The 13,729-nt window shown below is 37.9% G+C and overlaps 1 protein-coding gene across 6 annotated transcripts in view; it reads right to left on the minus strand.

Moving 5' to 3' along the window:
- PRDM2 (PR/SET domain 2) overlaps window positions 1–13,729 on the minus strand; it is a 118,709-nt gene that overhangs the window by 82,763 nt on the left and 22,217 nt on the right. For 5 of the 6 annotated variants that reach the window (XM_030537191.1, XM_030537187.1, XM_030537186.1 and 2 more), the window contains one exon: window positions 1,020–1,137. Coding sequence is in view for 4 of the 6 variants with exons in the window: in XM_030537187.1 (XP_030393047.1) it covers window positions 1,020–1,137 (118 nt within the window). In the remaining 2 variants the exon portion in view is untranslated. Of the gene's footprint in view, window positions 1–1,019; window positions 1,138–13,729 lie in introns of those variants that run through there. The other variant, XM_030537190.1, reaches the window with a different exon arrangement.

The raw sequence follows: 13,729 nt of genomic DNA on the forward strand, positions 1-13,729 counted from the left end.
CTGCTATCAAATTTGCTCTCTCTCAAAACACTTCTCCATTGTACTCTACCAGCTGCTGAATATCCAGGGAGACTGCATTTTTTTATGCCATATCTTGGAAAATATCTGCAGCAAGGACGTCAATCTTGTGTGGTATTTTCCAGATCTGCAGTGAATCCCCCCTTGCAGGCTGAAGTCAAAGAGCTGTATGGTGATCATCAGAGAGCAAAATGGGGGTTTGGATGGAACAGCAAGATGACTGCACAGAACTATTAGCAAAAAATTAAGCTATGGAGGAGGTAAACGAGCAGTGAGTGAAGGTGATTCAGCCTAGTGATGTAACAGTATTCCTTAATAAAGCCAAGATGCAGAAAGATCAAATTTAACTCCGATTCACATTCTGATGTTCATTCAGTGCAGACAAGCATGGTCTGTTGAAGTGCAGTGACGGATCATTCTCACAGAGACCTTGCTAGCCAGTCCACTGTGGATCATTCGTCATAAGTTCAACAGAAGTTTGCCTTTACTCTCCATCTGGGAATCAAGCTGCCACAATAAAAAAGTGGAAAAAAAAAACTTATCTGAGTTACTATGTACAAACCGGTGGTACAAGCAGAAGGTGTCCAATAGGGCGACTGTGGAGGACTCACAAGCAACACAGAGAGGAAAATCATAACTCTAGATTGTGAAGAATTTACGAGTGCAAGTTTAACTGGTGAACACTAGAAACCTATTAAACATCATTTCTGATTTGATAAAATGCATGATGCAGGAGAACAAAAAGGCTTTTTCCACTATAAACACAATCTCATTGCTACACAATTGCAATCTTTGTCCTTTAACAAACATTTTCATAATTCACACTTTGTTTTATTTTAACTTCCTACCCCATTTCAGTTTCCTTCCTGTTTGTTTTTTCTTTGAGGAATGGGACTACACCATTTCTTTGTTAATTTAATGCTTCACTTTCCATAGCTGCCAGAATGTGATATTTTTGTCTTCTAATTTCTCCATTATCTTTTCACAGTTACAGCACTTACCAAGCCGTGTCTTGTCAACAGCAGATGGGAAAAGCCTCACTTCCTCAGGAAGTCCTTTAAGCACATGTTCAGGTACATCAGCCAAGGTCTCAGCTGCTCCTGCAGATTCAGTTGTGTTCTACAAGTCAAAAAACAGAAGGGCCATGACCATGATGAAAGAAAAACATTTTAGCACAACAGATGATCAACCCATACAAGACAGAAAAACTGGTGACAAAATGAAAGTGAAATTTTAATTTGGCATTTCAACTAGGGATTCAATATTGCAAGTGTCTTCCACATGAAGGCATTGCAGGGTCTTTGGTACTCCCATCACACTTGTTTATACTTTTGTAGACAGTTCTAAAATCATGTTAAATTTCCTAGTGAGAAATGTACTGAATTGTTCCTTTGGAAATCTTTCTGCTTTGTTCCAATTATTCTATGCTTATGTTTGATATTGACAAGTTGATGCATGTATTTTGTCTATGGTCACTATTTGGCAAACAAATGCAACTTAGGTTTGTTTATACCCCAAAGGCCATTTGCCACTTACTTCAGCCTTGTGTTTTATTTAAAATTCAGAATTTCCATCTCAGAAATATTTAATCTCATATGTGCCTGAACTTGGTATACGTAACAGTGTTGGTATGGGTTACCTGATCGCTATTAACAATAGCTATAATAGTAATATTAAAGGCAAAAAGTGGAACAAAAACAAAGGTTGCGCTCTTTCTATGCTTTTGAAAAAAAATTATATTTCTTCCATTATTCAATTTACCTAAATCGACTCATTTTTCAAGTGTGTTTTTCATTCTTGTTCAGCTAATGTTTTGAAAACTGTGCAAATGTATGTATTACTCAAATAAAAAACTGGTCTACAGAGCAGAATTATAAATCAATCTTAAACAAGAACATTACACAAGCATTCCACACATTAGAAGCAAAATGTTCTAAGTAGGATCCGAAATCCATAGTTAGGTACAGGTGCACACAAGTTTGACTATTTGGTCAAGAGTCTGGAGTCCAGCTACTTATACAGCCCCTCTGAGTACCTCTTTCCTTCTGAAGGAAAAGAAATATAAGAGGGTAACAACTGAAGTCTAGAGCAGAACTGAGACCTGAACCCATATCTCCTAAGTCATAGTCCACTGTTTTAGCCACAAGACCATCCTTCCTCCTTAACAAAATGTTTTCCAAAAAGTTTAGTTTTCAGTGTCCTTAAGAATATTCAGTTCAGTATAACGTTCCCTTCTCAATTCATAGTGGCTCAAATTGTTATGAAGAGATCTCGGAACTGTAGGTAAGTTTGCATATCCTGCATGTTGCAATGCCTAGGCATAAGCAGGCAAAGTTACTTTTGCTATGGCTAGACTCAGTTCTTAATTCCGCCCACTTTTCAAAGCTGTGGACACATAAAAGAGGTACATAAAAGCCCCAATCCTGCAATTGACTTTAATGGGACTCTGTACAAGCACTGGAGACCACCTGCACTCCATCAACTGCAGGATCATATCATGATGAATAAATTCGTATTAAAAAAAAGAGTTAATATAAATATTGGTATATGAAGAGGTTTAGTGCCTGTAGACTATTATCATTATGAAATTTAAAATTTCTACAGCTTCCTGTTGAGGTGCTAGAGCTGTTCTAAATCTGCTAAACAATTGTTTGATAAAAAAAAGTGTAATTATTTCCACACTCTGCAAACTGGATAATGGCTGCACAACTTTTGCTCTAGTTTTAAAAAAAATCCCAAGCAAATATCATCCCATGGGTAATATTCTGAGAAAGTTTTAAGTCACCGAAATAGACAGTTTAGTGGGAAAATGCATACATAACTTTATTTATAGGAAGTGCTACAAATATGCATTCAGAATTTAACTACTCTAAAAATTAGCAGTAAGGAAAGAAAGCTTTTTAAATTTTAGGGTTTTTTTCAAAGGTGTCTGGCTTATCCTACAGCTTGTGTCACAGCTACTAGCCAAGACGTACCATAAACAGAAAGATTCATGCCCCAAGCCAGAGAAGAGAAAGGTTAGTAAATGTTGACCCAGTGGCCTATCCTCCTTCTCTGAGTATATGACAACAGACACTAAACAGGTTTTAAAAAGAAGAAACTGGGTTTTAGTAGTGAAGTGCATTTTTTACATATTTAACCCTTGCCCAAAGAAGCTAATTGAGTAAGGCAAGTGTTGAGATTTACTCTTCAGCTGCAGCATGTTTTAAGTTTAATATGACTTGTTTTGACTATAAAATTTAACTTGGTAGTTCAATATTTTTATTTTGAGCTTTGAATACTTGAAGAAAGTTGACAAAGGAATCATGTTAGACTGTGAGTTCTTCAGAGAAGGCACTGTTTTCATCTGTACAAATGATACAGCACAACCTTGTAGTCAGCAAAGATAACTATGAAAGCTGGTCAGCTGCTGTGCTAAGAACATTAATTCAAATTAGTATCAGCAATACAGCTCAAACAGTTGTATATTATAAAGCAACACTGATGGAGAAGATATTTTACCTGTTAGGTACCCAAAAGACAATATAAACCTGAGAAGGCCACTGGACTGGGGGTACTATGCCCAGTTGGACTCCATATTAAAATAGATTCAGTCACCACTAAATTAACCATTTATTTACATTAACTATTCTCAAAGCACTGCTGAAACCCCACTTCTTAAGCTATCTTGTTTGCCTTAAAAAAAAAATTGAAATCTATGCTATTAAGAAGTGAAGAGCAGCTGATATACTTGTCCTTTAACTTACGTCTGTTGATTTGACTCTTACGGCCTAGCACTGTGGTGATTTTAGAGAAAAATGAATCCAGATGAAATAAATTTGTGGGGAATGAGGAATACATCTACTCAATTATGATCCACAATAAGTAGGGCCCTACCAAAAATTCACAGCCATAAAAATTGCATCATGGACTTTGAAAATCTGGTCTCTCCCCATGAAATCTGGTCTTTTGTGTGCTTTTACCCTATACTATAAAGATATCAAAGGGGGAGACTAGCATTTCTCCAATTAAGGGGCCTGACCCAAAAGGGAGTTGCAGGTGGGGGAGGGGTAATGGGGGGGGCATGGTATTGCCACCCTTATTTTTGCACTTCAAAGCGGGGCAGCCAGAGAGCAGCAGTTGTTGGCCGGCTGCCCAGCTCTGAAGGCAACTCCCTGCTGGCAGCAACAAGAGTGGCAAAATTATATTTTTACATTGCTGCCTTCAGAGCTGGGTGGCCAGAGAGTGGCGGCTGCTGACTGATGGCCCAGCTCTGCAGAGAGGAGCACAGAAGTAAGGTGGCAATACCATACCATGCCATTCTTCCTTCTGCGCTGCTGGTGGTGCCAGCTCTGCCTTCAGAGCTGGGCTCCTGGACAGCAGCCACCAGCTACCTAACTCTGAAGGCAGCGCTACCACCAGCAGCAGCGCAGAAGTAAGGGTAGCAGTACCACAACCCTCCCTACAATAACCTTGTGACCCCCCTCCCTCCTCCGAACTCCTTTTTGGGTCAGGACTCCTACAATTACAACACTGGGGAATTTCAGATTTAAATGGCTGAATCATGAAATTTATTTTTCTTAAAATTCTATGAAATTGAACAAAATGACTGTAACAATAAGCTGGCTTCAGCTGAAGTTAGTAAAAGTAATTTTCCTCAACAGGAGAGTAGTTTTACACAGGATTGCTGGATCTGCCTCAAATGTCTGGCTTGTAATTCATCTATCTTCATCATAAATTGACAGTGTAAGTGAAAAACATGGCTAAAGAAAACATATCCTATTTTACTTTTGTTTACAGATTTATAAAATAGTTTTCATACCAGTACAAATAGTTTTTCATATCTAAGACTTATGTTTAGGATATAATGAGTCAAAAGATACCAAGAGATGGCAATGATATTGTGTTGAAGAAGGTGTCACACATTGGCTGGGCTATGCTATCTACTAGATAAATATTTACTATTTATATTGTGGTAACAGCCACACAATGTGGTACGTGATTTCCAACTACACTGTTGCTCTGGTCCAAAGGAGTTTAAAAATGAAAGACAGGACATAAAAAGGAGAGACAGAAAAAGAGATGCAACATGCAAGTACAGTGATTAGGGTAATGATTAGCCTACTTATTTGTATTACGGTAGCACTCAGAAACCACAAATAGATAAAAACCCTGCTATGGTAGATGCAGATTTTTTAAGGGACATTACATTGAAATCTATTCAATTTAAAACAAAACAAAACAAACAAAAACAAATTATAAGTAGTTTCAGGTACCACACCATACCCTGAGTCTCCCTGTAAATTTCTGCAATCATATTTCTTAATTTTACAAGTTTTTCTTTTCTGTTGTGTGGAAAACAAAGGCAAAACAGGAGGAAGTCATTTATACAGGACAAACAGTGAAACTGACTACAAACAAAGTGCTGTGACGTGCCCAGAGTAAATTGAAAAGTAGTGGAAAATGTTTCTCTTTCATCTATTGTAATCATTGGTGTTACTTGTCTCAATACACTAGAACCTGAGAGTTATGAACACCTAGGGAATGGAAGTTATTCCTAACTTGGAAATGTCTGTAACTCGGAACAAAATGTTATGGTGGTTCTTTCAAAAGTTTACAACTGAACACTGGCTTAATACAGCTTTGAAACTTTACTATGCAGAAGAAAAATGCTGCTTTCCCCTTATTTTTTTAGTAGCCTATGTTTAACATGGTACTGTACTGTACTTGCCTTTTTTTCCCCTCCTGTCTCTGCTGCTGCCTGACTGCATACTTCCTGTTCCAAATGAGGTATGTGGTTGATTGGTCAGTTTGTAACACTGGTGTTTAACTCTGAGGTTCTACTGTAGTAACTAAAAAAATTCAGAATAAGGTGATTTTTTAAGTTGATGGTGTCTCTTTACGGACACTTCACAGAAGGCACTACAGATTGCTTCTTTCTCCATATGCCTTTCCCTGCCAGTCCATACCATTTTGCTCCAAGCACGATGTAGGCTGCACAATTCAACTTGATAAAAGACACTTGGAAGGTTCACTTTGAATTCTGCAAAATACAATGATTTGGACCAGCAAGGCAACAAATGAAAGGCAGGCTTACATCCAGGAAACTTACAAAAGCCAAAAACACATAGCACCCCCCTGCAGGAGTGCTGGGCAGATTACTGGAACAATTCCTATCTACAACAAACCTTGCAGCTCCAAAAATGAGCATGAAAACAAATGTATTTTAGTGCTAGGTTTGCTTCTCAGTTACCTACTTTGCTACAAAAACATTATAAATTGCTGCTAATTTGTTTAAATGTCACAAAATAAAAATAATGTTTCTAATATTCTGAATTTGAATCATGAACATTCTAAAGTCAGAATTCTCCAATAGCCACAAATAGTTAACAAATAAAAATAATCATTTGGTGAGACTGTATTAAGGGGAAAAGTCAGGTTCTAAAAGGTTAATAAATGGCAAATCAATTATTTTAAACTGTTTAGAAGCCCAATAGGTTACTTCTAATCAATTATAACAACTTCTGTTATGCTCATCATTTGTCCTACATGTCTGTAACATGCTTCCAACGTAGATTAACATGTTAATTTTTTATAAGCTATTTATGAATGTACCCTTCATTTCAGAGTTACTGAGCATGCACAACTCCCACTGAAGTCATTGCTCTTTAATAGAACTGCATCAGGTAGGTGCTGAAGATGTTCAGGTAACTGAAAATCTGTAAACACAGAAGCTCCCCGACTTACGCAAGCGTTCCGTTCCAGAATGCCTTGCGTAAGTCGAATTTTGCATAAGTCTGGAAAGTATCTCTGACAATTATGCAAAAAACAAAAACAAACAAACAAACAAAGATTTCTGTAAGTCAGGTTTGCATAACCCAGGGAGTATCTGTACCAAATTTTTGGCATCCAGGTTTGATAATTCTGGCCACAGTTACTTGTTCTAGGCCACAGAAAAAGGCAGTAGCAAAGATGGAAACAACAAATCTAAATATCTAGGAAAGGTATCAAAATATCAACCGAAACAGAGGGACTGCACAACTGGCCTGGGTAACCCTGCTCTACTTTGAAATCCTCCTTGCTTCTACACAGGAGACAAAGCAGAGGGATAACAACAATGCTCATGTGCATATCAATACTCAAAAAGGTCTTCCAGTGCCCAGCTTTTTTTTTTTTTTTTTTTTTAACCAACGAAAAGGTAAATGTTTGAGAAAAGAAATTATGGGCACATTTGTGTATGCACCAAATTCAGCTATGTGTCTTCAAGCCAAAACTGATAAAAAAAGACACCCTCCTGCCCCCAACCTCCAGTGTCAACACCTTGTGAACTAGGGATCTTTCCAGAAATGATCAATTCTTAAGATATGATTTGAGATTAAAAATAGTAAAACACTTCCCAGTACTAGGTACACAGTATAACCAATCAGTATAAGCAGCATTTTCAACAATTTTTGACATTATAACTTTGTAGCTCTGATACTAACTGTATCACACTGATCACTGCTACATGACTGTATGAAAACTTAAGTTTTTCAAACAAAACAGTCAGTTTTGGGATATTGTGTACATTGTACATATCAATTACAGTCAATAAATAAGGTGACCCCCAAAGAAATAAATAATTTAGGAGAAACTTTGGGTGCATTGCTGAAAATTTTTGGAATCAACTATATAAACTGAGCTAAAAATTGAAATGCGTAAGACCATGTTTTGACATTTAACTGTATTTTCACATAGGACTGTAGAGTATATGCAGTGCTCCTAGGCCCTCCTTTTTACAAATTTAATCATTAACAGAATAACTGAACATGACAAGCATTAATAAAATAAATGATACGCCTTGTTTGGGAAATAATCTTTAGTACCCCTTTTCTCTAGGGAAGATCACAATATTTCCTGAGCAGGGTTTTCAAGAGAAGGATAGCTGTACTGATTTGAAAACTCTAGGTCCTGTAATTTAATCAGCAACATTGACTATACCATACCCTTGAGAAGGCTACAGTTCCTTGGGCCAGAAGTACTGACAGAGTAATGACAAGACAGCAAGGACTGCAAGCAAAAAAATATGGCAGATGTAGACTGTAAAGATAATGGGGTAATCTAGCCAGTATTAACCATTGGTACTGTCCTCAGAACATTTTTTTTTCTCCCCATCACAAATTTGTTTTCTTAGAGTTTTCCCCATCCCTGCGATGTTTCTTTACAAATGTTTCATATCTTACTTAAGCAATGAAAAATATATCCTTGTAGTACGATATTTTCAATATAAGTAACAAGCATTTGGAAAAACATGCAATATTAAGATTCAAACACCAAAACATATAATAGTGATAAGGCTAAGGAATACCATTTTCTATACACTTACTGTGACAGCTGTGCATTTAAACATTTGAGACTTGTGTGACCAAGTGCTAAATAAAACCAGTAAAGTAAAGTATCAACATCAATCCAGCAGTTTAAAGAGTACACTCCAAAATGTCTACTGCTATCACAGTACTAAAATATAAACTTCCACTGCTGTAAATCAACACTAAGCATTAATGTATCAAAGAGAGGCCTGCACCCTCAGGTTGTTTTAAACTTGTTTTGACTCATCAGCAGAAGTCACTAGATACTTTTTCCCCCCTTTAGTTGAACATATTGGCTTTTTGCCATTTTTTTATTCCATACAAAAAATAGGTAAAAAGAGAGGCTTGTTCTGCACATTAGCAAACTTAAATACTAAAATAAGTTTAAAATTCTCATATTTGTTGATTGTGAACCAGTGTGTCTGTATGTATACCTATCCACACACGCAGCATAAGCAAGTTCCGCTGAAATCAGACGTTTACTAACATTATTAATAAGATTTGAGTTCTGAACAGTTAAAATAAAAAACACCAATCTTAGATTTGTAGTTTCATTTAAAAGGCAGAAATGTACAAATATTTTAATACATGTAAAGAGGGTCATTTTCTACTTTCTCTGTTCTTTGCAATGGCCTGTGAAACTATATAGTAACTGTTTTTTGAATGGCTATTCTGCCCTATTGTAATGCTTCAACCAAGAAGAGGGTTGGGGGCTCAAGACCAAATAATATTTTTATTTAAATGTAGTAGTCTATATAACAATGCAGACTTTGGCTCATTTGCACTTTTAAAGGGAAAATTACTTCCCTGTAAATGCAATTCTCTAAAGGAAGGCTCCACTATAAATCTGTACCCCATCTCATGCCCTGGAGAGCTGACAGCCTAGCACAGTGTTGTTTAACATCCTCTGACAGTGAAGCAGGCCATGCACATGCCTCGTGCCCAGGCGGATGGACATATAAACATACATAGCACATCTCAGCCGTTAACTGCCAGTTCCTTTTCAACAGAACTTTTCTAAGTACCAAGGAATAACAAAAATCCTAATTCTCATGGAAAACTAAGAGGGGAAATGTAGATGTACAGAGGAAATGACCTTCAGAGAACTCCTATTACAGGTAAATATAGCAATTTCCTTTCCTTCAAAGGTATGTATCCTTGACAGAGCCTCATACTCAGTGATTACAAAGCCAGGGGAATGTCTCTCACAAACAGACTAGGTTACTCGATGAGGCTGGAAAAAAATTACACAGAATTAGTGTAATATGTCCAGCCTATTATTATAATATTAATTAGAAAAATGCCATGTAAAACAAATACTCATCATCATAACATGATGCTGGAGAACCATTCCTTTAAAAATGATAAACATAGGTCGGCAGAATTTAGCAGTCAGCTAAACATCATTTGAAAATCTTTCAGGTCAGGATTACAGTAGTTAGCCACATCAGTCTTCTTCAATCCATTTATTAATTAGCAAAGTGTGGAAAATGTGTATTTCTTCCTGTTAGAGGTCACTGAATTGTACAGACATTTTGAAGCCCTGCTGGATGTAGCAACCTATAACGTTTGAAGACATATTAAGAATTTCCTCCTCCTTCTCCCTCCCCCCCCCCATTTATGTACAAGCATAGCGCAAATATGCACAGGGTTTCATAAATCTCAGCAGAAGTGAGTTGGGAAGCACAGTAAGTGGGCAAGCTCTAACCAATAGTTTTTGCTTATTTTAGACTTTTATTTTAAAATATTTTTACTTTCTAACCCTCATGTTTGTGATTCGCCAAATATGAAATGATACAGTGCTATTTCTTGAGTTCAGAAAGTTCATTTCAGTGTCTCTGCCACTACTACAGCATTCCCAAACAGCAGCAGAGCGAAAATGACAATACTGTGGTCATATCAATTTTATTGCCTTGTGCTTCAGTAAGCCTGGAACAGCTGCAAAGACATGTACACAGAGGAGGATGACCTAAAAATTAGAAACTACGGAAGATGCAGAATGTCAGGGATCCCCTGCTACCCACAGCAGCCAAGAGGTCAGGGGATGGGTAAAGACTTACCATACTTCTTAGCTGCCAGTAGCTACAAGTCCATGTAGGAAGAGAAAAGGTAATTCTCCTCTTTCAACAGGCAGAGAAAGGCAGGAGTAACGGGGAGGTTTTGTGACTTTCAGACACTTGCTAGCCTTAAACAAATATAGAAGCAGAAGGCAACTGAGATGACAGAGCATGGTGACTGAAATTCCAGCACCTCTCCCCTTCCCAGTATCTGGGACAAATGGGATTGGGCTCCGCACCAGGGCACTGGACATGGATTTCATTAGTGACCCCTCATTTTATTTTTCATCTTGGTCTCTGGCTAGAAGGTGTCTTCTAGAATACATGAAAAACTGCAAGGTAGTAAGCAAAATTACGTAATTTTAAGGTTTGACTCTTCCCAGTATGTCAGGACCAGAAAATGTTAGCAGACCAGGACATGTTCCCAGTACTGCTCATTTTAAAAATGTTAATCCCCATGTAAGTATGTACTCTCTCATGAATTTTTTTTTTAAATAAATAGTATAGAGTCAACTAGTCTGGACAAAAATTGTATGGCATTTTACTAGATTATCCACTTATGCCTGTCAGAAATTCTTCCCTAAATACCAGCACTATCCTTCAGCCTCAAAAGCTTCACAACAGTCCTAGCACGTAACAGAGTATGTAACCTGCATGTATCTGCAGGTATTAAAATACAAATCAGTACCTAAATTTACTTCTACTTACATAAATCAAAGAGATTAGCATCTAAAAGTCATTCAACACAGCAGTTTGAATTCCACCTCCACTGTACTAATGGAATTCACAAATCATTTATTTAAGAGCATTGACAATGGCCTGTTTCTTGACACTGTAGATTTACACCTCCAAAACAAAACTCTTAATAAGTAACCAAATATGCTATTCAATACAATAAACAATGGATCAAATTCTGTTCTCAGTGAAATCACTGCAACCCATTTATTTGCAACTTGAATGCAGTTGCATAAACATAATCCAGAAATACTACGGCTTTAGTTACTTCTCACAGACTTTGAAGAAACGTATTCAAATAACTTTTGATATAAAATGAATTTGTTTATCTCAGGGATATTTTATGAGGCTACTATATAAGTCCATGTGCTACAAACAATGTTAACAGACATCTGGATAAAACCAGCCTGAAAGAGTGAAAAAGAAATTCTAAAATAGTGGATATTGTTTTACCGTTTTCCACAGAGTCTACCACCTGAATACTTCAAGAAAGCTAGCACTCACTGAATAAAATAGTGACTAATCAGTTTCATTACTACTTTTTACACTTGTTAATGTGAAGTCGCTCATAAATACTGAGCTGTTGGCATTCTAATTTACAGGTGGTAAAATGGTAGAAAAACATCGCAAGAAAGCATTTGAAGAGGTGGAAGAGAATCTTATATATACAGCAGACTGAAGACTAAAGTTAAAATAAAATGTTGAGCACAACTACTCGTCCTTGACAGAATCTCTGAAGATATTTCTGAAGCAATATTATTATTAATCATGTTTATTATGTTAGTGCCTAAGGCCCAATCAAGAATGGGGCCCCACTCTGCTAGGCACTCTACAGAGAGAAGTAAGACAGTCGCTGCATTGAAGGGCTTATAATCTAAATAGACAAGACAGATATAAGGTGAGGGAAAGAGTATACCATACAATATGATGCCAGCAAACGTTACTTCCACTTTTTTTAAGGTAGGTGCTGCTAGGAGGGGACAAACCAAATGCAAAATCAAGGAAGAGGGGACATGGAAAAGAAAGGGTTGAGAAGGCCAGGGGCGCACTGAGCCTGAGGTGAAGATACTACAAAGGATCAGGGAGTGAGAAAGTGAGGGTTTGAAGCAAACAACCAGTTATAACAGGCCAGAGACAATCTAGTCAAAACTGTAGGAAGTTCTCAGAATGTCCAAAGGTGCATGTTTTGGCTGCTGCAGCAGCTGCTCCTATTGGCAGTGATGTTAAGGCATGTCTACACTACCCAACGGATCAGCGAGCAGTGATGTATCCAGCAGGGGTTGAGACGCGATAAATCGACCCCGAGAGTTTTCCCGTCAACTCCTGTATTCCACCTCCGCAAGAGGCTTATGTGGAGTCAACAGGAGAGCGGCAGCAGTCATCTCACTGCAGCAAAGACACCATGGTAAGTCAATCTAAGTACGTCGACTTCAGCTACGTTATTCACATAGCAAAGTTGTGTAACTTAGACCGATCCCCCCGCCACCACAATGTAGACCAGGCCTGAATTTCTCTGTTTCTGAAAGGGTCTCTAAGAAGGGATATTAGTAACAACTGAATGCACACAGCAAGAACTCTGATTTGATTGAGGGGGGAATTAAGAATGTGTGTCATTTGCTCACTTAAGCAATTTATGCTCCCACCCTTTTTTTAAATGGCCACCTATACAAATACACCTCTAACTCAATAGAATGCTGTCCTTGGGAGCCAAAAAAATCTTACCATGTTATAGGTGAAACCGCGTTATATCGAACTTGCTTTCATCCACTGCAGTGAGCAGCCCTGCCCCTCGAAGCACTGCTTTACCAATTATATCTGAATTCATGTTACATCGGGTCACGTTATATCAGGGTAGAGGTGTATCCCAGATAGCATGCAACCTCTTTTCCATACAATCTTAATGCAGTCTGAAATGCATGCGTAAGAACGGCCATACTGGGTCAGACCAAAGATTCATCTAGCCCAGGATCCTGTCTTCTAACAGTGGCGAATGCCAGGTGCCCCACAGGGAATGAACAGATCAGGTAATCTTCAAGTGATCCATCCGCTGTCACCCATTCCCAGCTTCTGACAGACAGGTTAGGGACACTATCCCTTTCCATCTTGGCTAACAGCCATTGATGAACCTATCCTCCTTGAATTTATGTAGTTTTTAAACCCTGTTATAATCTTGGCCTTCACAACATCCTCTGGCAAGGAGTTCCACAGATTGACTGCGCATTGCGTGAAAAAAATACTTCCTTTTGTTTGTTTTAAACCTGCTGCCTAGTAATTTCATTTGGTGACCCCTAGTTCTTGTGTTATGAGGAGGAGTAAACAACACTTCCTTATTTACTTTTGCCACACCAATCATAATTTTATAGACCTCTATCATACCCCCCCATCATCTCTTTTCCAAGCTAAAAAAACCCAGTTTTATTAATCTCTCCTCGTATGGAAGCTGTTCCATACCCCTAATCATTTTTGTTGCCCTTTTCTGAATCTTTTCCAATTCCAGTACATCTTTTTTCAGATGGGGTGACTACATCTGCATGCAGTATTCAAAATGTGGGCATATCATGGATTTATATAAAGGCAATAAGATATTTTCTG

This window comes from Gopherus evgoodei, chromosome 18 (assembly GCF_007399415.2).
Source record: "Gopherus evgoodei ecotype Sinaloan lineage chromosome 18, rGopEvg1_v1.p, whole genome shotgun sequence".
Classification (NCBI taxonomy): domain Eukaryota; kingdom Metazoa; phylum Chordata; order Testudines; family Testudinidae; genus Gopherus; species Gopherus evgoodei.